The sequence below is a fragment of the Microtus ochrogaster genome, unplaced genomic scaffold (genome assembly GCF_000317375.1).
Source record: "Microtus ochrogaster isolate Prairie Vole_2 unplaced genomic scaffold, MicOch1.0 UNK38, whole genome shotgun sequence".
NCBI lineage: Eukaryota > Metazoa > Chordata > Mammalia > Rodentia > Cricetidae > Microtus > Microtus ochrogaster.
Window position 1 is genome coordinate 851,876 of NW_004949136.1, and position 27,211 is coordinate 879,086.

General features: G+C 52.7%; 1 protein-coding gene across 1 annotated transcript in view; it reads right to left on the minus strand.

Moving 5' to 3' along the window:
- Ajap1 (adherens junctions associated protein 1) overlaps positions 1–27,205 on the minus strand; it is a 115,522-nt gene extending 88,317 nt beyond the window's left edge. Inside the window, exon 1 of the mRNA XM_005368629.2 lies at positions 27,082–27,205. Coding sequence (XP_005368686.1) covers positions 27,082–27,110 — 29 coding nt within the window. The 5' untranslated portion in view covers positions 27,111–27,205. The remainder of the gene's footprint in view (positions 1–27,081) is intronic.
- Positions 27,206–27,211: the final 6 nt, after the last annotated feature.

Genomic DNA, 27,211 nt, shown 5'->3' on the forward strand with positions numbered 1-27,211 from the left:
CACTAGGGGATGGGCGGGTTGTCACTAGGGGATGGGCTGTGAGGTTTGGCAGTGGGGGGTGTCACTAGGGGATGGGCGGGGTGTCACTAGGGGATGGGCGGGTTGTCACTAGGGGATGGGCGGGGGTGTCACTAGGGGATGGGCGGGGTGTCACTATGGGATGGGCTGTGAGGTTTGGTGGTGGAGTTGTCATTGGGATGGATTGCCAGGTTTCAAGAGGCTTCCATCATCCCTAATTAGTCCTCTCTGGCTCAGGCTTATGGATTAGATATGAGCTCTCAGCACTGCTGCAGCCCCGAGCCTGCGACCTGCTCCAGCCCCGAGCCTGCGGCCTGCTGCCCCGCTGCCCCACTGCCCTGCATGATGATCACGGACTCTGACTCTCTGAAACAGAAGTTGCTTTGGTCACGGCGCCTGACCACAGCAATGGACAGAACGATGACTGCAGCCCCGACAGAGCTAAGGACATCAGGAGTCTCTGTTCACTCATTCTCCTACCATTTGCTTACTTAGTGCCTGGCATTCAGGGGTCTTTGTGGCAGGATCTTGGAGCACAACGCACAACTCACCACCCTGGAGCTCACGAGGTAGCAGACACGGCTGGGTAAGGAAGGAGAGTGTGGCATAGGAGGCCCTGCCGGCATGCGAACCCTGAAGACCTAGACTAAGCCAAGAATCAGGATATCAGGGAGGTGGTTAAGACAGGGGGAGGCAAGGCACAGCCAAGTGTAGGGCTCGGGCATTTGCTAAGCCTTTCTGTGAGCTGGATCCCTAAGCCATAAAACAGAGCAAGGGCAACACTTAGCCCAGTTGGGAAATACAAGGATTCCTGAGCTGGTGGGTGCACCTGGCCTAGGGCTGCACGTTCAGCCACTGCTGAAAATGAGCCTGACCTTTCACACACTTTCCCAGGTGTTGGGGATACATGGGGTCACCAGAAGCCACCACCTCCTGGTGTACATGCTACATAGACCCCTCCCATAGAGGAGGCGGGACACATGCCTTCCTCATAATGAACAGATAGGTTACAGCAGAAGTCCTGTGGTCATGGGAGTAACTGTATCACGTGCTACTGGAAAGTCCTTGCTGCTGCTGCTGCTGCTGAATTCCCTGGTGACTGTATGGCAACAGTGGCTGCTGGAGCATCCTAGTATCAGGGTCATCAGGAGAGCAGACAGCTTTCAAAAAGCAGAGCCCCCTCCCAGCCAGCCCCCAAGATCCTGTTCACCACCAACACCCTCAGCCCAGCCGCCACCCTTATCCACCAGACTGCCACAGCCCCATTCCCCAGCCTTGATGCGTCCCTATGCCGTGCCCGGCTGAGCCTTGCCAACACTCTGACTCCACACCTTGACCTCAGCCTTCCCAGTGCTCAGCTGAGGCTATGCCCATGCCCCTGGCCCCAGATACTGACCTCAGCCCCATACAGCGCCCAGAGGAGCCACACCCAGATACCTGACCTGGGTAGCACGCCACACGGTTAATGTGTGTTCTCGTCAGGCAGCAACAGATGGGCTGATTCAGCTCAACCTGGTCCAGAAGGGCAGAGGCTTACAGTACAGGATGCCGGGCACTTATCTCTAAACTGTTCTCCAGTCTTCCCTAGGGCTCCATCCTGCCTCATTTGCTCGAAGAAAACCCACAAACTCAGTAAGCAAGTCAACCAGACCTCCTCCCTGGTAAAAGGGAACTGCCTTGAAGACTTGCTGAAGGGCTGTTCCCGCTGGATGGGGGTTAAGGGTTAAGTGTCAATTGACCCCTTGCTAAGCCCAAACTACCTCATGTAGCCACTGGGAAAGCCTTCATCCCACTGAACAAGAAGCACTGCCCACTATGTGGCTTTTGTATTCAAACTAGTGGACTGGGCCCCAAGGGAGAGCAACAGTGGCTGCAGAAGGAACTAGCCAACCACCATCCATCTGGAGACCTGCTCAGTCTTGGCTGCTTATTGGCCTGGATAAAACACATGCTAGTCCCTGTTCACCACTGCAGCATCTTTCCAGGAAGATGAGCCATTCTGTGCTGAGGCCCTCTGCATGCCCAGCAGGGTGAGTTTGGTGTCAGAGCTCAGAGATTTATAATGTTCTCCCGCCCTCCTCCATCTTCCCCCTCGCTCATGCTCTTGAATCTGTCATCTTGACCTCACCATCAGGGCAGGTAAAAGCAGAGTGGAGTTCCTTCTAGGAAACAGAGCAGGAGGCCACCATCCAAGCACAATGGAGACGGCTCCCTTCTCCCATACGGAGACTCCCTTTACTACAAATGAAAGCAAGGAGCCCAGGCATGGTGGAAGCTGCTGTGAGGTTGGGACCCTCTAATTTTGGATTTCCATGTGGCAGAACCCTTCCCAAGGTCACAGCCTAGACTGCGTGTGTCCCTGACACAAGCCCGCCGTGGACTTGCTTGCTTCCTCTGATGAAGGACTCAGCCTCACCATGAGCAGCTCTTCCCTTGACAGACACATCTTACAATGACATCACTGTTCACTGCCCCAGGCTTCTGTTTATAAAAAGTTTTCCTTTCTAGCCTGAGGTCTGCTGCACACACGTTCCTCAGTCCTCCCGCCTAGGGTGCCAGCTCCCATGGGCCTTGACCTCCCCATCCTCCACTTTCCCAAGCTGCCTCCCATCTTGAATGAATACACATTCACAGGTTCATCCCCTCCGCCTTCCATCTTCCACCCACAAGGCTAGCATGCCATGTCTGAGCACCACTAGGGATGAGCAAGGCATGAGCCTGGTACCAGGACCCAGGAAAAGGTAGCCAGCAAAACCACATGCACCCCAGAGTTCTTGTCACTGTGAGAGGGACAGGAGAAGTCACCAGAGGTGAGCTAAGTGGCCCACAGACAAGGAGGGTGTGCTGAGACCAGGGCAGGCCCCATGGGTACGATGGCCAAGACGACCGGCTGAAACTGGAACCTGCAAGGCGGGAATTAGCAAGTCAAGAAAAGTGCCAGGCAGCCAGTCCTCCAGAGAGCTATTCCTGCTTCTAGAATGTTCTCTCCATGGCTTTTGGAATAACTGGCTGGCCTAGCTGCCTCTGCCAAGGAATAGAAAGGCATATAGGAGGTATGGGTCATGACCTCCAAGGTCTTCTCCAGGGGACATCCCGCAAGCCCAGCACCTCACAAATGTGGGCAAGCCATGAGGCATGGCTGTTCTACCCTGGGTAGAGATTCAGCCACTTGGCCCTGGAGACCCAGGAGAGGCTGGAAGTATAGAGCTGGGGTGAAGGTCAGCCTGGAGCAGCCAGGACTCTGCCTGGCCACACCTGCTTCATCTTCTAAAATCTAGTCAGTTGCAAGCCAGTGCTCTGGAAAACCCTGTGGCTGGATTGCTACTAGCTCGCCCTAGGAAAGCAACACGGAACATCAGTGGCCCTTTCCACCATAGAGTTTAGTTCTGGTTCTTTTTCTAACATCTGGAGCTAATACCACTGCAATCAAATTCAGTTAAAACTTTCCCCACTGAGCTCCAGGGTGCACAACCCTCCCTCTGCGTACTGATTGCTGGCTTCTGCAGTAGACTGGCCTGGAGAAGGCCTGTCTGAAGTCTGCTGTGCTCCAAGCAGAGACCAAGCAAGTGGGGCACCTAGTCACCCTGAGCCGCTCGTTCCCACATCCGCAAGGCCAGCAGTTTCTGAGCTGGATGCCCCAGGGGACTATGTCCTCTCTCCTGCCCTTGCTCTGGAGCCAGTGGGTGTCTCTGCAGAGCTGGTAGCTTCCCATCTCTGAGGAGAGATACTGCCTGAGTAGGCCTCTACTCTAGGAGGCCAGAGCCAGGTCAGAGCCTCCTCAAGCTGACTGGATGAGAAATGTCACACTCCACGACGAGCCTTGCGTGCCTCAGCTGCCAGAGGCCTCTTCTGGAGCTCTTTGCCAAAGTTTGGATTCTACCAATTTGTCGTAAATAAACTCAATTTTCACTCCCTTCGCACAAACCATCTTTTTTTGGAACTTTTTTTTTTCTTTCAAACGAACAAGTATATGGGTAATGAGGAAGTTGGAGGAGCGTGACTAAGCCAGGGGCATGGGAAATGAAACGAGGAGGTGATGCTGGCCCCCCGTCTCCATGGCAACGAGAAGCCAGAGGAAAGCAGCTCCCTGTATAGGATGTCAGAGTATGGGAAGCCGAGGAGAAGGTGTAAAATGGTCAGTGAGTGACCGTCAGGATGGCTGTGTTTGTTAGGGACACAGAAAGGCTTTCTCCCAGACACGGGGGCCTGACCCCTAGGGAAGCTGTCCAGCAAGTCGTACTGATAATGGCACAGCCCTGGTGGCTCCTCCCCAGCTTTTCAGCCGGCAACATAGCTGCCTCCGACTGCCCAGTGCGGACTGCGGGTTTCTGAAGCATCTGGTCTCTGGCACTGGGTGATAGGAAACTGAACCGCCCTGAGGAAGTCTTTGCCCTCATCTCCTGGGAGCAAAGCCCCTGGGCTGTCCTGTCCAAGGTAAATGCCTCTGTCACACACTAGTCCCTCTGCCTCCAGACAACCAAGACAGAAGGTGGCCGTGCAGCATCCAGCCATGTCTATGTGGTTGAGCCTTACAGATCATGTGCTGTTGCCCACAGGATGTGGCACGAAGTGGCACATCTCGACTGTGCAAACAGGACAACTAGACTCTCTGGATGCTGACCGCTGCCCCACATGACTCTCCTCCCAGTGGACATGGGTCTACGTTCCTTTCCTACGACAGACGATAGAGCCCAGTGTAGCATTACTCGCCTCCTGCTTGTCTGGGCTGTAATGAAGCCCGAGGGTCCCAGGACCCCAGGAACTACGGTGACGTCCTCATGAGGGTGTGGAGTGGGTGGTCCCAGTGCTGGATCCGAAGAGTGAAGAGGGACAGAGGTATGGTGGTCACACAACACTCTCCTGTCTGCAGGAAGACTCTCCAGCCTGCACTCCAGAATTCTCCATGTGGCCACCCAGCCCTGTGACTCACACTGGATCTGTGCGAAATCTGTGTTTGAAAATGCTGAATGTCAAAAAAGGAAGAGCAGAGGCAGACAGCACGACAGAAATAGGCCCGTGGAGACAGAGACGAAGCAAGTCTTCCTTTTGCACCAAACTTTCTGCCAAAGATCCAAAAACATGGGTGGGAGAGAGGGGAGGACGTGGCCTGCACGCCATGCCATGTATCCACCCGGCAGAGCCACTGCAGCTTCTCCTGGACCCTGAGCCTGGGAAGAACGCCGAGCCCCGCAGGTGGGCGCCTGAGCCAAAGCTGCCCAGAGTCACTCTCGGCACCGGGCTCCTCATGACGTGAGAGGAGACAGTACCTACTGGCTTCTGATCAGACCTGCAGTTCCAAGGCGGTGGAGCATCTCAGTGGGACCTGAAGTTCTCCTGCATCATTTACATGATGGGGCCACGCACCAGAGAGCCAGCAACAGTCCTGCAGATGCCTCTCCCAACCCACATCTTCCACAGATGGCTGTGTCCTCCGCGGAAGGGCCCCCACCCTGGATTCTCAGGTGTCTACCTGGCAATCTCTCCTAGGGCTCCAGGTCAAGTGGAGTGAGCTTCAAACAAATACTGAAAGACAAAACATGTGCCTCCACAAGGGCCTCTGCAAGCAAAAGGTGTCTGTCCACTGCCCTGCACCAAGGCTGGGAGACCAGCTCTGTCAAGACTCAGTGCTGTCCTGTGGCCTTTGGGGCTGAGGCCGTTGTGCCTGGTAGACTTTGCTGCTGCGGTACCTTAAGTCCCCTTCATGCTGGGATGAGTTAGGCTCCAACAGCCCCAGAGGAAACTGGCTGAAATAATGTCCACTGTGGAGGCCCACGTAACTCCAAGTGCTTTGAGGGCCCCATGATCACCACGGCCATGATCACCACGTACAACACGGGTTGCAAAGACAGGCCACTCAGCACGCACACGTGAGGGCTCCCAGCAGTTCTGAGTCTCAGAAGAACCTGCACCCAGGTGACAGGGGCCTTGACACCCTGGTGAACAGAGCACTGGTTTCTCATCCATCTCCCGGAAGATCAGGATGCAGCCGTCCGCAGCCTGTGGGCTAGGACCACTACAGTACAATCGGGCCTCATCAATTTTGCCCGAAATGCTGCATTCCCTTTAATTACCCTCCTGAATACCCAGGAATTCCATTTTTGCTTCAATGTGCAGACTCAATGACCAGCGATATACTTGCAGCTTTTAGAATTAGAGCTAAGGGAGCCTTCCTGATTTCCTGGTCTTCGCAACAGCATTCTTGGACGGACAGGGATGTGATGGGGACTCGGAGTTAGGAAGAGTAATTGGGGGACCAAGGTGGGTTCAGCACTGGGGAAGAGCTCGGTTCTGATGGCACTGAAGATGTGGGGTGGGGGTGAGGGTGAGGACTGCTGAGGAACTGAGGAAGAGGATGTGGGCACAGCGGGACATGTGACTTGACCCCCTTAGGCCCAGAGCTGCGGTTGCTATTGTGTGAAGGCCTTCACAGTGATGCAGGCCCTGCTGCCAACCTCACTCTTTGTGCTCCACCCATTCTGTTTCCTCCGGAGGAGGGGCGGCCCCACTCCACTCTATCCACTGTGAAGAACGGGGCTGTCTGGGGAAGGTGTGGTCTCCAGCAGAGCGACCAAAAGTGCCCCTCACGGAGGAGAAAGGGCTTCAGGTTGCTGTCTGAAATGCTTTGCATGCTGGAGTTTCCCTCAGAAGCATGTTTTTGGGAAAACTTCAGCTTCTTAACGTCGACCTTTTTTTTTTTTCAATTCTTTTCCCTGCTTCTCCGGAAGGGAAGAGACAAAATATCCAGAACACTTTGGAACACCCCAGAACACACTGTCAACGGCTGTTCTGGTTAACTGGGGCACGCCTGTTCTAGTTAACTGGGGCTCGCTCTCTCTTTCATGTGCTTCTGAGCAGATCTGCCGGTAGCTTCTGGAGTCCGAACCCACAGATGTTCAAGGCTGGGAGTGAAGAGCCCTGCCCCATCTCTGGGAGAGACTCGAGTGCAGAGGTGGCTGTGTCTGGCCGCTTGTGGAGAGCCTCTAGAGAACCAAGCAGTGCAAGGGAGAGTCAGTAAGAAGGTTCCTCTAACCGGAAAGTGACAAGCAGGCTCCCAAGCCAGCATATCCCCGGGGGAGCAGCAGGCTCATCAGGGAGGCTGGGTCACAGGTTCCCTGTTACCCTGGGTCCAGGCTGGTGTTGAGCAAAAGGATCAGTGTCAGCTTACGACTTTCAATAGACCACGTGGCTCAGCGCTAAGGTCCAGGATGAGGAAAAAGCAGAAGTCGCCAAGAGTAGGGCTCATCCCAGGGGCAATTGCACTAATCCACTCCCCAAATCGCTCCTAATCCCTGCTTAGCACAGAGCTTATAAAAATGCCGCTTCCCTCCCAGTGGACTGGTTAGGTAAGGAAACAGACAAAAAGGCCACTCGGAGCCTGTGCACCCATGCCGGTGATCTGGGGTTAGGACCCATTGGTAGTGGGATAGTCTAGGTGCCTGGGCTGGCTTGAACTGTCACTAATCAGAATCATGCTTCAAGAGGTCAGCAACTCCCGTCCCCAAGTGGAGCAATTGAGGCTTCACCTGCAGAAGCTCAGAGGGACCCTGGGAGCACACAAGAATCGGGTAGGAACCCAGACAGTGCCCTGGCCTGGAAGAACAAAGACAGTCCCAGCCAAGACACAAACCAAGTGTGACCCCACGACGCTGTGGCTCTGAAATGCCCACAAAGGCTCATGCTCAGAATTCAGCCTCCAATCTATGGCACTACTCCGAAGACTGTAGAGCCTTTAGGGAGTGTGGCCTGGCTGGCAAAAGATCTCTAGAGGCAGTTTATACTGTCCTGGTTCCAGAGTGTACCCCATGTCCTGGCTGCTCCTCCAGAGTGTCCCCTCCTCGGTGGATGGCACTCTCCCAAACCAAGAACAAAATAAATCTTTCCATTAAAGCCCTTTCTGTCCAGTGTTCCGTCATTGCAGTAAGGAAAGCGGAGCATATCTCAAAGAACCACGAACAGAGAAACGTGTGCACACACAAGTTCATTGCCGCACCACTCAAAACAGTCAGAGACAGCACAGACGGCTGTCCAGCAAGGAAGGCCCGTATAAGACAGCATTCAGAGAGGCCACAGGCTGTCATGGACTTTCCATCCTGATTCTTGCTATTAGTGCGACTGACTCTCAGAAACACCATGCCAAATGAAAGAAACCAGACAGCAAAGGTCGTCGAAGATTTATATAATAAATGCCTAGACTTAACCAATCCACAGGAAGTAGTTAGCTGAACTGTCACCAGGAGGATGGGCAATGACCGCTCAAGGGTGAGCGCTGCCCGTGGGATGGCAGAAAAGGTTTAGAACTGGAGAGTATGGATCACTGCAGATGAACGAATGTCACTGGGTACACTCTGTAAATATGGCCATAAACTGGCAGTTGTTGAGTCTGAGTTCTTCCTATTAAGTGAGCCGAGTTTCCATTCTTTTTGTCTGAGTCCAAGTCCCTCTTTATGACTCTGAGTCCTTTCTGGAAACCCAAACGTGCCTCTTGCCATGGACATAAATTTACCTAGTGAGATTCAGGGTTCTAGCGCTCCTACCTAGAATGACTTGAACAGTAGAAGGGACCTTGGGATAATGGAAGAGGCAGGCGTGAAGCCCCATTTCCTGTAACTCTAGAGCATGAACACCACCCCCTCACCACATACATGAGAGTAACAAAGAGACCTAATCAGGGCAGGCTTGGCCCCTTGGGCCTCAGGCCTGTGGTCAGGGCCTGCAGGTCGGTCCCCTGGCTAGACTGTGGTGGATGGACCCGAGTCAGGTGTTAGGTGGACTCATTTGGTGTTTTCAGGGACTGATCTGCTGATTCTGCAAGATCTCAGAGAATTGCTTAGCCCTGTTCCGCCTCAGTTTACCATCTGTGAAGTAAGGTTAATGATATTCCCTGACCTCAACAGACTGCTGAGAGTCTGTTAATTAAAGTATTTGAACTGCTGGGTGGCTGCAGACGGAGAGGGCAGAATGCAGAGGTGCTGGTGATTTTCAAATTCACTGGTGCATCACAACCCACACCCTTCATGGCATCACACACTGAGACACAGACACACAGACACCAATACACACACACAGACACACAGACACACACATACCAACCAAAATACCACATACACACAGACACACAAACACACACACACCAACACACCACATATACACAGACACACACACACCAACCAAAATACCACATACACACAGACACACAAACACACACATACACACACACCAACACACCACATATACACAGACACACACACACCAACACACACATATCAACATACCACACACATAAACAAAAGACGCACATATATCAAGACACACACACACCAAGAAATACACAACCACACATACACCAACACAACATACACACACCACACATACACACCAAGAACACACACACCACGACAATACATACCAACAAACACCATACACACACACACACCAAGATACACACATACCAAGCCACACACACACACGCATGCATGCATGCATGCATGCAAACTCATGCATGCAACACTCCTAGGCACAGACACACGCTCTCCCATGCTGCTCCTCCCACTTGCTGCCTTGAGAACAAGACCTTCCGCCTCGCTACTGCACAGGATCTACCCCACAAAGAGGCAGTAGAAGCTGCAAGACCATTTCCACTAGAAACTTCTATTGACTCCTACTGATGGGTCCCACCTCACATCTCAGGAGCTCAGCCCCAAATCCACACACACAGGCTTTAGCATGATGACCAGCTGAATTCATGACAGTGGGCTGGTGGCATCCCTGAGAGGGATGGGTGATGAATGGGAGCTTGGGGTTCAGGTGCTGTCTAAGGGAGGGAGATGTAATTGGGGACCAGAGTGGGAGGCAGCAGGGCTGGCTGAGCTGGGGCTTCACTAGCATCCTGAGACTGCAGATGAGAGGGGACAGCAAGAGTCTAGCCAGGCTGCTGTCTTCTGGATTCCAAGGTCTCCTCCATGATTCTCCCAATGTCTCTCTGGGTTCGGGATGTCCTCCTGTGACCCGGCTTCCACACAGGACACGGGGCTCTACACACAGCTCCCATGGGGTGTCCTTCCTGTCATCTATCTCTCCTCCTCTATGAACATAGAAGTCAAGAATGTTTCTCCAGAATGTTCCATTGCTCCAAGCTGGAGGAGCAAAGACAGAGCCCTGGGCACTGCCTCTGAAGTCCCTCCCACCAGTCCCTGGTGAACAGAGGGACCTGTTTCCCCTCCCAGAACTCATGCTTCACCTTGGGGGGAACTAAGGAAGGCCAGGATCAGTGAGTCTCCTGATACAGCCTCCCGAGTAAGCAGAAATAAGACTCTCTCTCTCCTTCTATCTTCCTCTCTTCCCCTCTGCTCCTCTGTTTGAAACCCCTCCTTTCTCTCTTCTCTTTCTCCCTCCTCCTTCAGCCCTCCTAGCTTCTCTCACAAGACTCCATTAGACATTTCTTTTCCTCGCTGTTCCAAGGCAGGGCCCTGTCCCACCTGACCCAACTCCAGCCTTCGGATCTCCTGAACTTCTGGGAATGGGTCTAGATTGCCTCCTCCAGTCCTCACATGCCATACGGCACATACAAGACAGCTCCCCAACTCTACCTAGCCAGAGCCATGGCTGCCTGGCCTGCAGCTCACCCACCGTCCTACATACTCAGCTCTAACCTGCTTCCCTATCTGTCTGGCTTGTTGCCTCGTGGAGAGACTCAGACATGGCTAAAAAGTACTGAACAGCAAGAGCAGAGCCCTTGGACCTCATTGGTGGGATCTGACTCAGTCAGCACACCAGCCCAGGCCAGGCACTGGGAACCAGGCAAAGGCCCAGGAAGCCTGTGGGCACAAGGCCACAGCATCAGGGACCTAATGGGGCCATTCCATCATCCATTGCTGGAGTTCTGAAATAGCGTCGCAAAAATAAACAAGTTTGCTCTCTCTCTTCGTGTAATTGGCTCCCTGAAGAATTAGCTTCATCCCAGCAGGAAGCACAGCCTAGAACTTTCTCTTCACAGAACAGGGGGCAGGGACTGAGCACGGGCTTGAGATAGGACCGTCACCGTCCCGGTAACATAGTCTTCTGAGAGAGGTTGGCCCTCGGTGATCCTGAAGCAGAGTCTCCTCAAAGGCTGCCTCCAAATTGGGGGACATCCTTTGCACATACAGAGACCTACCTGGAAACTGGCTCTAAAATATTCATTTGAAAACAGACGGCTGTGGAGCTGGAGGGGCGGCTCTGTGGTTGTGAGCTCAGCTGCTCTTGAAGGAAGACCTAGGTTCAGCGCCCACCAGCCATGTGGCCGGTCACCGCTGTCAGTAACCCCAGTACCGGGGACTCCAACCACCCTCTTCTGATTTCCACAGGTACCAGGCAAGCATGTGGTATACATGCATGCAAAATACTCATATACATACAATAAACAAATATCTTTTTAGAAATTTAAGTTAAAAAGCATACCCAGTTGTGAAGCTGGAGAGATGTCTCAGTGGCTCAGAGCACTGGGTGCTTTTGCAGGGAACTCAGGCTTTGATTCCCAGCACCTGTTATGTCAGCTCACCACCCTCTGCAGCTCCCACCCTAGGGGAAGCAATGCCATCTTCTGGCCTTTGCCGGTACTACATACACACACGGCACAGAGACATACAGGGAGGCGAAACACCCATACACACAAAGTCTGTTTAAGATGTCAAGTTGTTGGGCTTTAGCTCAGTTGGTGAAGCGCTTGTCTAGCTGGTCCAGGACTCTGGCCCCAGCACCACGTACACTAGGTGTGGTGCTGTATCCCTATAGTCCTAGCGCTCAGATGTAAGGCAGAGGAATCAGAAGTTCAAGACCGCCCTCAGTTACACATCAGGTTGGAGGCTACCCTATTCCAAACAATAATAAATAAAATCCGGAGTCTCCTGGAAGTCATCACGCTGGCTCTTGGTGACAGGTGCTATGTGGAGCACATGATGAGACACCGGCTGCTGACCAAGGTGAATGGAGCCATCCCGATACTCCAACGGCAGCAACTTGGAGCCAAGAGGAAGGTGGGGCCTGGAAACTGAGGCAGACCTAGCTGACTCAGCCCATCTATAGAACCACCCACTCTACCCTTGGGTTGCTTCTGACCTGGACGGGGAGGACATCCCTTCCAAACCCAACCCAGAGCAGTCCCAGAGGAAGGCGTGGCCAAGCACATGGAAGAGCTGGTAGGGCCTTCCTTTCTCTACACAGAGAAGCTTCCTTTCTGGCTGCACAGAGAAGCTGGTCCTCACATCAGGCCTGGCTGGGGATATGGGCCACCTCTGTGACCACAAGCGTTATCCACTGCCAACTGTCTTCCTTATCAGGTTCAAGAGGCCCGTCTCTTCACCTCTACATCCAGGGCGTCTATGTGCGTTTGGCACGGAATTCACAGGAAGTTATCCCTGGATGCTGGGCTGCCAACCCCATCCGCTGAACACTATATTCCTATAAACACAGTCAAATTCAACAGGGAGTCTGTCAGTGTGGAAAGAGAAGATGTCACAGAAGAGATCAGCAACCAGAACCCGCTGCCTGGCACTCAGACCCATCCTGGGACCTCCCTGGTTTTCCCTGGAAACGGAAGTAATTAAAGTGCCCCACGGCAGCAACGCCACCGGGAAGCATCGCAGGGGTTGGAGATGAGGACCGAAAATGTGGTTGCTTAGCTTGGTGCTCACATCTGCCAGCAGGACCCACAGATGTCACCGGGTAGAACATTGGCTCAGAACTGTAGTGTGCACACTGCACACGGTCCTCCCAGAGAGAACAAGGTGCTCAGGTCATCCTGTTTACACCCTATGCCCCCCCCCACCAGTGACCGACGGCCAACAGCATCTTCCCTCTTAGCCTGCAGAACTCAGAATCCTGCTCAGCATGGAGCTGAGGAGAGGGAGTCAGGGGGACTGACCCAGGTTTGCACAGAGGGCCAAGTCCGGGAAGGCCACTGCAGCCTGTGCTTTTGGCATCCCACAGCCCCAGAAGGAGATGAATGGGGCGCAGGGGACTGGTCTGTCCTGCCAGGAAGGTGACTGCCAGCTTCAACCTCCCTTTCATGATAGCAGGTCCCCTTAGCTCCTGGCTTCCACAGGGACAGTCCACGGACAGAAACGGGGCAGAGCAGAGGTCTATGCTTCCCCAGGACTTGCCTGGAGCTTGACTGCGCTCTTCTGGCTCCGTGCACCTAAATAATGACCCTGGCTGCGGGAAGTCCCATAGGACAGATGTTCCAGAGGTTCTCGGAATGATCTACATTATTTCCTAATTCCCACAGACCATGCACCCTCATTCTCAGGGAGGAACACATTGGACCCCTTATGGGACCCTGATGGCACCTCCTTTCCAACTCCAAGCATTGCACAGGCCAGGAGCCCATCTTCTAAAGAGTTAAACTGTCCCAGTCCACAGTGCTTCTGTACCAAGGAGAATGGAAAATTCTGTTCTTGACTAAGGACGTCAACACACGGCACTGTGGAGGCACGCAGAGGACACATAACGGATGCTTCTGGAAGGAGAAACAAACAGCTAGACAATAGTCTCTGTAGGGAACATGTCTCCTCAGAGACCAGGAAGGAGCAAGCTCCAGCCCGGAGCGAGCATCAAACAGCTGGCCATGCATTTCCCATCAGTCTGAGCACACACCAGGAGCTTCCTGGGTGGCTGTGGTATCTACATCTGCTGTGACAAAATGGGATGGTCGGGGAGACAGCTCAGTGGCTAGGGCACTTGTCACACAGGCGTGAGGACCAGAGTTTGGATACCAGGAATGCACGCAGCAGTGGGCACAGCAGTGAACACCTGCCATCCTGGCACACCTGTGCAGAGATGGGTGACCACGACGGCAGAATCCCTGGCTAGCAGCCAGGCGGCCTGGTGCATGGCTGTAAGTAAGAGACTCTGATTCAAGCAACAAGAAAGATACAAACCAACACCTGACGTTATTCCCTAACCTCTGCAGACAGCCACGGTGCAGGGAGAGAGAGAGAGAGGGAGAGAGAGAGAGAGAGAGAGAGACAGAGAGAGAGAGAGACAGAGAGAGAGAGAGAGAGAGAGAAATAGAACATTGGAGACAGTGGAGGCAAGGCAACAAGGACAATGATCTCACAGGCATGCCTACATGCACTAGACACACACTGTGGTGTGTCCAGGAAAGTGGAACACTACTCAATAATAAAAAAGGCGTGAAAGCAACACACTTACACGCGGGCAAACCCAGAGACCTAGAGGCTGGACAAAGCAAACCAGATATAAAAACCACACATGGAGGACTCCACATGCAGGCTATCTCAGGATAGCGGAATCCACAGAGAGAGCCAGGTGAGAGGTTGTCAGGGAGGACCCAAAATCCAGATTCACCAGGCATAGCAAGAGGGGGCTTGCTAGGGCTCAACCTGTGTTACACGAGGCTCCCGCGGAGACAGGAGCTCAGTTCAGTGAGCTGACAAGATCTGTGAACGGTTAAGTTAGGGGTTTCACGCAATGAGTGCAAACACACAAACGTTGGGAATGGCCAGCCTTCCCACCTGCGTGGGGGGTGCAAAGCCTGCAGTTCAAAGCTCTCCTGAACACTATGTAACATACACCATATCACGGGTAAGTGCACCCTCCTCAGAGACCTCCAGAATGGGGTGATAATTATTTCTGTTTACTAAACAAAGGTCAGCATCAATGTCTATGCCATAGAAATGTACACATTACATAGAAATGTACGCATCAACACACACACATACACACACATGCATGCATGATGCACACACAACACAGAAAATGCAAAATAATCTCCCATTCTAAGAACATTTCCCCGAACCCTGTGGGTGCCAGAGAGCTGTGGTTTTAGAGTCAACTGTACATGGAGCTAAACCCTCGGTTATTGACTTGAATTTGTCATGACGGCCGAGACCTCCTGATTATTTATTTGTTCATTCATTCATTCATTCATTCATGTATTCATTTTCTTCTTTTCTCCCTAAAGGCCAATAAGCAACTTAAGCAAGGGAACGAGACACAAATTTTACATAAAACACAAAAGCTACAGGGGACTGTGGAAAGAGGAACAGTGAACCTCGGAGTTCTTGAACCTGGGTTCGAACCCAAGCTCTTCCACTCTCTGGCTGTGTGACATTAGGCCAGTGAATCTGCCTCTCTCTGCTTCATTTCCTTCCAGGAGAGGAATGAGGGCAGCCCTTCCTGTTTTGCATGAGGAAGGGCTAGGATGAGGCAGATGAAGCGTCTAGCTCACTGAAGTGGGGCACAAGACCTTAGTGCAGAAGGCGGAGATGTTGTATCTGTCCCAGCACCTTAGGAGGTGTAGATAAGGTCACTTGGCCCACAGCCAAGTCCAAGGCAGCGCATCCGCCACGCTTCTGATTCCAATCAGCTGTGCTGGTGGACTCCCCCGCCCCCCGCCCCAGTTCTTTCTTACTAGAAGCAAACTGTGAGGAGTGGGGCCACCCTGGCCTCTGCCTCAGCCTACCTACTGCTCCTCTCACTGAGCCAGAAAGAAGACGCTGGTTGTTTACATATCTAACTTCAAATCCCCGAGTCTGGTCTCAGAACAGCGGAGCCAATGTAGGGTGGTAGGACTGACCCCAAAATGGCTGCTCTATTTTCGGAGCTGACCTGGTTTACGTAAGGATCTGGACAGCTCGTCTGATCCTGTAATTATGCAGCAGGTCACTCGTTACCTCCGCTGGCAGCAGATCTCAGAGCCGTCAAGGCCTGCGCGCTCCTGCCCCATCTACACGTAGAGCCCTGAAGCAGTCACACACAGGGCCCACTTCATGGCTCACGTCTACAGCCAGCTTTGTAAAGGAGCATCCCCCATCCCAAGTCAGCGCCGCCAGGCACGCACGGTATCCAGATCCGCATCCTCGAGGAGCCCAGCGCGCAGGCGCACACCGCCACCAGGTGCCAACCTCCCACACGTGAGTAAACGGGTGTCAGCTTGCTTTCCTTAATTAAATGCTCGCTTTTAAGTCTGTCGTACATTCACAGCCGTGGTCACACAGAGCGTGGTGACCTCCTATGCACCCGTTACTCGGTTCTCCCTCACCGTGACATCTTGAGAGACTACAGTCCGGTAAATAATACAACCCGGTTATTGACGCTGACAGAGGTGAATCTGCCCGCCATCACCTCCAAGGCCCCTCCATCTGCCCTTCAGGACAACCTCTCTGCCCTCTCTCTGCCCCTAAAACCAAGACTCCAGGCCCCACTCCTAGGGCTTCGCCAGGATCTGGCCTTGAACTCCCACTGCGAGCATCCTTCTGGAAGGGCTCCCCCTGGGTCACTCCCTCGAAACCCTGAAGGCTGCTGACTATAACCATAAATCTGCCCCATTCTGTATATGGGTGTGCCTGCGTGTATAGCTGGTAACCCACTGGAAGCCCTGCTCCCACTGCACGGAGACCCTCGCCTGAAGGCTTCTCCTGCCAGGATGAAGAAAAGTGAGACTCCATGTCTAACTTCGGAAGACACTGCCAAGATCTTCTCAGCATAGCCATGACATTTACCGCCCACCCAGGCTGCAGGAGTGGTCCAGTTTCTCCACCTCCCTGCCGGCGTTCGGTGGAACCAACTTTGTGTTTTATCCCAGCCATTCTATGGGTGGGCAGTGTGTCCTGCTGGGGTTTCCATGTGTATTTTCCTCACGGCTCCCATGTGAATTATCTTGGGCTTTGGGGAAACATGTTTGTCAGTGAGCAGGCCCTCTGCCTGTTTTTGCCAGTGCGGCTCTAGGTTCATGGACTCTTTCCGTGTTAAGAGCAACAACCCTGGATAAATACCACCTCCCACTTGTGCCTTGTGCTTTCGCATGGACTTTAAAACCTGTGTATGTGTGTTTGCATGTGTGTGCGCACATGTATAGAGGTATGCAAGCACATACACACGCGTGTATACACATGGAGGCCAGAAGTCTTCATCAACCCTTCCCCGTCTTATTTTTTGAAGCAGAGTTTCTCATGAGACCTGGAGTTGGCTGATCGACTGAGCTTGCTGTTTAGAGAACTCTAGGAATCCCTCTGCCTCTGCTTCTCAATGCAGCACATATATGGGTTCACATTCCCCTACCCCCCTAGATTTTTACATGGGTTCTGAGGATCTAAACTTGGGTCCTGCATTCACACAGTGAGGACTTTGCCTCCTGGACCACCTCCTCAGTACCCAAACTTTAAATTTCTGATAAAGTTTAATTCATCATATTTTTTTCTTGCATGGGTCATGTTTTCAGTGTCAATTCTAAAGACATTTCCAGAAGCATTTGTTTCCTGAACGTTTACAGCTGTGCATTTGACACCTAATTCTGTAACTGTTCTGAGCATATCCGTTCCTAGGGTGGGAGAATTGAGGTTCATTCTTCTGTTGTGGCCCTGGTGTGTGGTGGCGCCAGCCCCATTTGGAGAGATGCAACCATCCATCATGTCACTGAATCTGAATCTTTGCCATAAAGTCATCCAGGTGTGGGCTTGGGCTCCACTCCTGAGTCTGTTCCATATCCCTGACAATCATGCCTCCAAGTTCAGAGACACCACCATTGTGGTACAATGAATCTTACCACCCTTATCATACAATGAATCAATGAATCTTGCCATCAGGCAGCCTCTGGCCACACATGAAAACTTCACCCTCACAACAGACACATTTTGCTGTTGATCTTTGGATGAGGGTCGTGTTCAGGAAGGTTCATCAACCTGAGGAGAACTAATATCGTCTGATTCATGGACATGGTATGTCTCTCCACTCACTCACGGTTTCTCCAACATCTTTGACTGGAATGCTGTTGTTGTTGGCACACAGAGTCAACAGTCAATTTCTTTTCTAGATAAATCCACCATTGTTTCCTCCTGAGCCCCTGGAATGTATCCCCAGGATGTCTCAAAAGTGTGGCTGTCATTCCATGGTGTTATTGGCAAGTGATGGGCCCTTGAGTGTTGGGCAGGGCAAAGATGTCAGGTCACTAAGGGTGTCCACTGGGAGAGGACACATATTAGGACCCCAGACCTCCCCAGCTACCACAAGGTGGGCAGTTCCTGCTGCCACATTCATTCGAAGCAACAGACTGAGTGGTGGTGGTTCAGAAACTATGAAGCTATGAACTAAAATAAGTCTTCCATTCTTCCAGGATTTGCCATTTGCCTAAGGAAAGGGAAGCTGATAACACAATCTTCTAGGTAGCTTCTGCTGTCAACTTGACACAGCCCAGAATTCTATGTGGGAATTTCCTGATTGGTAATTGATGTCAGATAACTCAAAAGCACTATACACATAGTGTCATCCATAGGCAGGAGAGCCAGTCAGTCTGCAGTGTTCCTCTATGGTTTCCTGTTCAAACCCTCCTTCAGTCCCTGTTTCATTCCTGTTTAGCGTATAAAAACGAAATCAATCCCTTTCTGGAAGTTGCTTTGGGCCATGGCGTCCATCAACAGAAGAGAAAGCAAATTGAAACATTGTTTCATGCTTCATTCTCCATAGGTTTGTTACCACTAGCTAGAAACACAATTGGCTTTTGTATGTTTGTCTTGTTTTCTGTGACCTGTGTCTTCTGTGGAGGCAGCATGAGGACCACGCGTTGTTCACTTGTCCCCAGTCTCAGGAGAAATGAGGCCAGTTTCTTCCCCCAGTGTAAAGAAGGTTAATCACAGGTCAATACAGACATCCACGATCAAGCTAAGTGAAAAAACAAAACCTCCTGTTCTGAGAGCTGGCATGAGAATCAATTGAATTTTACCCATTGAGACAGGTGTGCGGTTTTTTCCCCCCTTTTGCTTTCTAATATGGTAGACTGCCCCGCTTGATGGTCAGATGATCAAACCATCCTTGCGGTCACAGACCACCCCTCACTTCTTTGGTGGACTTTCTTTTTTTAAACATACTGCTGACATCTATTTACTAATTTAATATCTCACTGAGGATATTTTGTGGGAAGCGTTGCCCCGGCAGTGAATAGTCTGCTGCTCTTGCAGAGGACCCCCAATCAGTTCCCAGCACCCAAACGGCAACTGGCAAACATCGCTAACTCCAGTTTCAGTGGATCTGGTGCCACCCTCTGGCCCCCTTGGTTATTGAATGTGTGTGAGGCACTTAGAAGCACAAACACACACAAAAAAACCACTCCTACACATAAATGCCTTTAAAAAGAATATTTTGTGCATCTTCATGGACATTATTAGTCTGTAGGGATATGTGTGTATGAGAGAGAAAGAGCTTTGTTAAATCTAAAAATGTTTCATAAAATGAATTAAAAACATTTATTTCTCAACGGCTTTTTACTGAGCCTGGGCTGCCTCTGCTGGGACCATGGGCCCTTCTCTAGCATACACTTTTTCTAAATCAGACATTGCTGAAAAAAAAAGCATGAAAATGGCCTCCACAGCCCAACTATACTGTAGTTCAGCAATCAATCCCAAACCCTTTCTCCTCCAGCGACCCTCTGCTCCTACAGCCGTATGCATCTGGGAGCCTTCTGCCTTCTTTGATGAATCTAGCTGCAGCAGAGGAAGCCTGTGTGTCAGTGGAAAGAGACCGTAGCCTTGGACCTGGTCATGCAAAGCCATGTGAGCTGTTTCTCTGCCACTCTCAAGTTTCACAAATTTGAACTGAGGAGTCTTCAAAGGAAGCTGCCCTGCTAACTGAGCCAGTCAAGGCAAAATAGCTGAAATCACATTCAGTGTTACTTATCAGAAATCAGGGTCCTGTCTGGTTTAGACATAACTTCAAACTGCAGATGTGTCTGGCTAATTTAGGTCACTAGTGACCCCTGCGGGTCAGCCAGGTTGGTCTTTGGTATTCTGCCACCTGGGTACTTTCTTGTCTGCTCATCTCATTATGCAAGTTAAGCTCCACCTCCCAGAAGCTGGGCCTGGTTATCTGCCTAGGGCCAGAAGTAAGCCCATCATGCCCCTGAAGATCCTTGGCTCCCAGTCAGCAGCAGCAGCAGCAGCCGGGCTGCAAGCACAGCTTATGCCACAGCATCTCATTCAGACTTCATCCTAGGACCACTCAAGTCTCCTTCTTTGGTGGGAAGGATCTGAAAGCTGGTGCTTCTCTCAGTGAGGGAGACATTAATAACAAATGCTGATATACGCTGATCTCCAAACCCCAACACTCACAGTCACAGACTCACCAGACTCACATGCACACACATATACACACGTGTGCATGCACACACACCACAGACACACATATACACACACACCACAGACTCACATGCACACAAATATACACACGAGCACACACCGCAGATGCACATGCACACACATATATACACACATGCACACACATACCACAGATGCACACGCACACACAAATACAAATGCACACACACAAGCACACACAAACACACAGTTATGGTGCAATGTTTCTCTCCCATGGAAGCCCATGCGGCATCTTTATTGGGTGCCAAGTGTAGGGACAGAATAAGGTGAGACCATGCAGCTTACAGCTCTCTGGGGGCAGTCTGGGGTGCCTGATCTCATCTCGTGTTGTACACGTAACTTCAGCAGATACATGATCCACCCCAGTGCTGTCTGATGTCTCCCACACAGGCCAGCGTGGCCTTTCATGGGTAACCTATGCCCTCACATGCTGCTTTTACCCCCAGGCACCTCCCCATCCTGACTTCAAGAAGCCTCTGTGACAAGTGAGCAGACAGCTAGCCCTTAGGTCCCCGGAGTTAGAAAACTGTTTAAAATGCTGGAGAGGCACCTGGGGGCCCTGTCAGCTCAGCTGGGTCAGAGGATCCCCTCTCTAGATTGAGGCCTCTGAGGGCCACAGAATCACCCCCATCTCCATGGGATTTAGGAACAGCCTCACACTTCGCAGAGGTAGAGCCCCTCAGTGCTGAAGAGGGCTGTAGCCAGAATTGACCGCAGAGCCTGCACTAAGTCAGCTTTGTCCTAGGGACAGGCTTGAGGCCAGAGGGGACAGACTTTGAGATAATTGGTTCTCTCCTGCCCATGTCTGTAGAAAATATGTCCAGTGAGCCAACGTCCAGCATAATGGCCGACGGTTTCAGGTGATCACTAGGTCTTTGGAATTGGGCATTTGTGTCCTAGGAAGGGCAGAGACACCTCCCTTGAGATTTGTACAAGTCACAAACTGAGATTTTATTTTATTTTTTGGTTCTTTTGAACCAAAAGTTCTCTGTAGCTTTGGTTCCTGTCCTGGAACTAGCTCTTGTAGACCAGGCTGGCCTCGAACTCACAGATATCCGCCTGCCTCTGCCTCCCGAATGCAGGGATTAAAGGCGTGAGCCACCATGACCTGGCCTCAAACTGAGATTTTATGTTGACACAGGATGGCACGATGCTATTTGTCTAAACTAAACAAAATGGATTCTGAGAGGCTTCCACCTGTTTTAACGAGGCCAACAGGAATTTCAACATCTCTGTTCAGTCCATGTTCCGTGTGTCCTGGCCCTCTGAAGAGTGCCCTCATTGGTCAGCAACAACTCTGAGGGCGGGATACCTGTGTGGGGTTTGGGAAAGCACCTATGGTTACCTGGTTTCTTTGCACACATCAGGAATAATATATCCACGAGTGGGGTGGGCATCTGAGGGCAGAGATGGGTACTACTCATGCAGGAGGCACTGAGAGCAGCAGGCAAGCCTCATCCAGGTACAATATGGTTCTACTGCACACGCTTGGCATAGCAAGCAGTCACCTCCTCGGGTGTGTACTGACCACAGCTCATTACCTAATTCCTTCAGCTTCCTCCACACATGCACATGCTGACCACAGGCCCATTTCAGCTTAAGCTGGACCAAACAAGGATCTGTCATCCTAAAGGGCAGGAAAACATTGGCCCGACCTGCGGACACGGAGAGAGAAGCAGCACCTGCAGACTGTAAAGTCAGACACACCTGCTTCCACCTCGCCCCTCAGGGCTCTCCCCTCCTCATTCAGAGGCACCTTTTGCCCCAGACAGACACCACCTCCATGCTCTCTTCTCACCCACAAAGTCTGAGACTGTCTCTTGGAACCGAGCTGATAATGGCTGAGAGAGCTGGAAGGGATTGTTTTGTCAAGCATGTCTGTATTCTAATTGTGGGGGGGGAAATCTTCAAGCCAGAGGAGTGTGTCTCTGATGGTAAAAATCCAACGGTGTGATTCACCCTCAATAAGCCAGGTTGAAGAGGTGATATCTATTTGGAGCAGGAGGACGTCTAAGCCTAAGGCTGGAAACTCTCTCTCTCTCTCTCTCTCTCTCCTGGATTTCTGTAGAGATCCAGGGAGAAGCACAAAAGTGGAACTTGATAAAATAGGGGCACTGTGCCATGCTGACACATTTAAGCTTGGACAGGCATTTCTTGTGCATCCTATTGCTTGCCGGGCGATCTTCCCAGGGAGCAATGAGGAACGAGGCCCACTGTAAGCCCATGGACCCTGGGCATCCCATCCAGCACAACCCAGAATGCTCAGTGCATCTCCGAGCCTCTCTACACGGCATTACCTACCTCCACACTGTGTCTGGTCCCCCAGCAAGGTACATGTTCCCACCACTGTTGCTGTCCCAACCCAGCAGCCCTTGTGGTCAAAACACAAGCAGGACTAAGGAGTGGAATCAACGCCCTGAGAGAGCAGACAGCCAGTTGCAGGGACTGTGCCCAAGCAACTGCTCAGAAGAGGGAGGGGAGCCAGCGGGTGCAGACCCTGCCCCTCTTAGGTCAGTCCTGAAGAAAAATTGTGACAAGGAGCAGACCCAGAATACCATCAAGCCAAGCAGGAAAGGGCAGAGGTGACATCACAGAAGCTAATGAATGCCAGCTCTGTACCCCGGCTTTTCCATGGGGTCTAAGGGACAAAGGTGGAACAAGGGGCCTTCTATGGGGTGCAGGCATGTCTCTCTCTCCTCTTGCCTGTCCTGGACCAGGAGGGATAAGAGGGACAAGGAGGGAAGGGGCGTAAGGGGACACAGCAGATCTGACTCTTACAAATGACAATTTCAGACACTTTCCTTCATTCTGGTGAAGAATTTTGGGGATCCCACAGACCCATGGTGGATTTGTGGCTCCCTCCATCATCCTTGGAGGGACCAGCATAGCCTTTTAGCTACCTCCCTGCACCTACCTGCCCTACTTAACCCAGGCCATCTGCCCACAGCTCAGTAGCTACCACATGGTACTACCAGAAAGGGGGACTGTCCTGGTAAGAAGCACTCCACACTCCTGGGTGAGGATGGCTGGGCTACTGCCCTGGTGAGGGTCCTCAGCAACTAGGTGGATCCCTACAGCTAATCATCTGACCCTCTCCCTGATATGGATGGAAGTCGGGGGACCTAGGGAGCACTAGAGGAGCTTGGGCTCTGACAGGGGCACACTCCGGCCTGACTCTATTCCAAGCCGTTTAGCTGAGTCTATCTGAGTTACATAACCAAGCTCCCCGCTAGCCCTTCGTGAGTCACCAGCCCCTTTAAATTCCTGGAAGGGGTCTCAGAGGAGGAACAAGCCTGGTTTGCGCTCGACTGCTCTAGACCCACAAGCCCCCAGCCTGCCTCCCCTTCTCGGTCTGCCAGGCAGGAGGCAAGCAAAACCCTCTCCAGCCAGACTTCAAACGCAGGAATCTAGATCAGGGATATATTTGGCTTTCTCAGCTAATCTTTACATCAATTTGGTCTCTACTGACTTGTAACCCTTTGAAGCAAACCTAGCAACGGTGTATTAAAACCATGTGACTCCCACATAACCCCTAGAGAAAAGCCCCAGGCTCAGGAGACCCACAGCTCGGAGTTCCAAACCCATAGGCTCGTAAGAACCCAGGATTCCACGGCATGCTCGGGGCAATGTCTGACAAACACCCTGCCTTTGTCAGGGTCAGAGAGACATCGAGGCTGGGTGGGAGGCAGCTAGCCCCCCCCCCCAAGGGATCCCAGCTAGGAGGACGCAGGCACACAGAGGAATAAGCAAGCTGTCCCTTCTCCGGAGACCGGAGGTAGACATCTCAGAGAGGTGTAGAGCTGCTTGTGTGCTCTGCCCCCTTCCCCAAGGCACAGAAGAGAAGGGGGGAATCAGTAAATGAATAGAGATGGACAGGGAAGGGGGTGTCTACTACCAAATCCTCCAGTTGGCCCAAGGATGAGAGAGAGGAGTGGGGTGTGCTGATGCTGCTGGAAACCCTCTGCTACCTCCTAAATTTACTATTTATTCCAGCATTATTATCCAGAGGAGTATCACGGCCTCTGACCCGAGATGGGTTCCAGTTGCCATCCAGTTAGCAGCAGCAGCTGTAAAGGAGAGTGAGCCAGCATTCACCCTGCGCCCAGTGTTTGGGGACAGAGCACTGACTCCATCCACTAAAGCCTGGCTGCGCAGCCCCAGCTGCTGGGGGACTTTGTGCTGGGGCTGGTGACAGCCAGCCCAGTGGATCCCTGCCGGGAAGCCCAGACACAACACAGCACACGCTGGGAGGGCTTGAGAAAACTGTGAATTGCGTTCTGAACGTGTACTAGAGGACTTTCCTCGCAGAAGGGATGCCGAAAGTTCAGGCTTGGGAGTCGGGAATGCCTGTGAGGAGCAAGACTTGAGCAGGGTTGAGTCCGTGATTGTATGCCTAGTCCTGAACACAACCCAGCAAACGTTGTGGGTGCTTGCTCCCAGCTACTCCACACAACCCCATGAGGTCAGTCTCCTCAGGCCACAGCCCCACCAGAGGCAACCAGCCACCAGGACCAGATCTGGGGATTTGGGCTGCCTGCTGAGTAAGCAAACCCTCTGAGCTGCTCAGGGACTCAGCCCAGCAAGCCCCAAGCCTCCTTCAAGGACTGTCTTCCTCTGGACCCAAGGAAGCCCAGATACAAATAACCAACAAATAAATAAATAAAGACATAAAAGCAGGAAAATCCAACTCCATCTGCTCCTGCCTCCTAAAGCATCAAGGCTTCGTATACAGTTTGGCTTCGTCGCAGAAGTAACCAACCCTGGCTCTGGGTGGGAGCTAGGAAGCCCCTCCCTGGGCTTACAGGGAACCACCTTTTCCCAGGCAGAAGGAAGGCTGTCTTCCGCCACCTCAGCCCAACCAGGCTCCAAGCATGGCAGCAAGATGTCCAGTGCTCACCCAGGGAGCAGAGGGAAGCAGTCAGCAAGAAATGAAAGAGCTGCAGAGCCAAAGTGCAAACTCCTGGGCTCAGGCTCCCTGTGCCTGCCCAGAGGGAAACAAAATTCCCCTGCTCCCCTGCCGTGAACACTTGCCCCTGTCAGGATTGCTCAGAGGTAGCAGCCCTTTCTGGGGTGGGAGGCAGGCGACGGCATGCATGTGTATAAAATCTTACATGCTAACATGCAAGAGACCCTAAAAGGTCAAACTTCAAAATTCCCAACAGAAGCATTTCTGAAAACCTGGCTCGGCGAGGGTTGTTCTACGGTAGCGGTTTAAGTGAATTTTGAGCCCCCAAAGGAGGTTTCTTTGCTGGTGTTTGTTCTCTCCCCCTTATCAGAATGTACTAACCTTTCAATCTAACAACTTGTGCAGGTAAGTTGCCACCAGCAAGCAAGTGACTGACTGCGGCTCCCGAAACAGCTAGGAACTCAAGCTGCCTCTGGGCGGGGAGGGGATCCACTGGGTTGCCCTCGAGACCCTGGGATCTAATGGGGCACTGGACAGTCCAGACCAGAAGAGCAAACAGGCAGACAGGCAGACAGACAGACAGACCGGACACCTAGATGGGAGTCAAGAGCTGGTCTTGTTTCCTTTGGTCCACACCCCAAAACTGTGGGGGGGCCTAAACCTTATCTCACCACAGTCCAATGGTGGACTGAGGCTCAGCCAGCGCCCCACACTCAGCCGATCAGCTTGGCGATTAACCTCTTAAAGCCCACAGCGCAAACAAACCCAGCCACCAGGAAAAGGAACGCCAGTAATGACGCCTGACAGCCCTCACTAGATGATGCCGGCCAACATCTATTCCCAAGCACCAAATCCACTCGTAAATCAAGGCCAGCGAGAAAACACTCGCAAGCCAGTCTCCTTCAGACTTCTCAAAATCAGGTCGCACACATGTTCCTCCCTCCTTTGGCCCCACTTTCTCCCCAGCTTCGTGCTGGTGGGGGTTGCAGAGGCTGCCTGCTCCAGCAGCCACCAACCCCTTGTATGCTCAACACGGGAGAGCAGTGCATCCCAGTGGACAAACACTAGAAGCGCAAGTAGCCTTTCTCTGCTTCCATCTGCGTCGTTTCAGCCTAAGTCCCACCCCCGACCCAAGCGCACCAGCTCTGGCCAGAGACCCCCTTCATGAGGGTAAGGGTGGTAGGCACTGCGCTCTGCAAAATGGGTAACTACGTCTTGGGGACCCCTTGGCCGCCCAGGGCAGGATCCAGAGAAGCCAAAGAGACTCAGTGGGTGGTCAAAGTTTTCAGAAGGGTCTTTCTAGCCGGCCCCATAACCGCGCTGGGCTTGAGTTCCTCTTGGCCCTAATGTCCCAGGCACTGACAAGCCCTGTGTGCTTGTGTGTCTGTGAAAGGTGCTTGGAAGGGGGTTGCCTGTTACTGCTCCCCAGAATCCAAGCTCTCCAGACTCAGCTGTCCGCCAGCTGCGTGCGACCTTCTGCCCGGAGGTCACCCCCAAAGCAGCTGGGTCGGCAGCTGAGCTCCTACTACACTTCTGTTCAGGGCCCCCAGGGTCCCAAGGAACAGACAGAAAGGCTGGCGGAGCCGCTGTGGGGTTCTGCGTTCCTCCAACTCCGTGGCAAAGCTGGCTCGGGAACTGGGAAGGCTGGTGGTTCTCTCCGGCGGCTCCGGCGTCAGCCTCGGCCCCCGAGACCGCCGCGCCCAACGGCCCGCAACTCGCGCCGGGCTCCCGAAAGGAGGCGCGCCGGGGCCACGGGCCAGGACACTGCGCTGCTGGCGTCCCGAGCCGCGGGCGCGCCTAGCTTCCAGGTCACTGGGGCAAGCGACCCCAGACTCGAGGAGCTCCCTGCCTGGCCGCAGGAACCAGCGGCGGGCGGCCGCGCTGAGCGGCTTCGGGTGCACCACGCGGGCCGCCTCGGGGAGGCGAGAAGCGGTGCCTTCGTTTGCAACAGTGAGCAGCAGCCCAGCCCTGCACCCACGCACCCCCACGCACTCTGCCTCCTGACGGGTCGCTCACCTGAGTCCTAAAAGCTGTTGGATCCACATGGTCACGTTTCGGGAAACCGAGCCTCAGACCTTGCTTGCCCCGGCCATCTGCGCGGCGCCCGCGCCCGCTCGCTCCCGTCCCGTGGCGCCGCTCTCCGGCT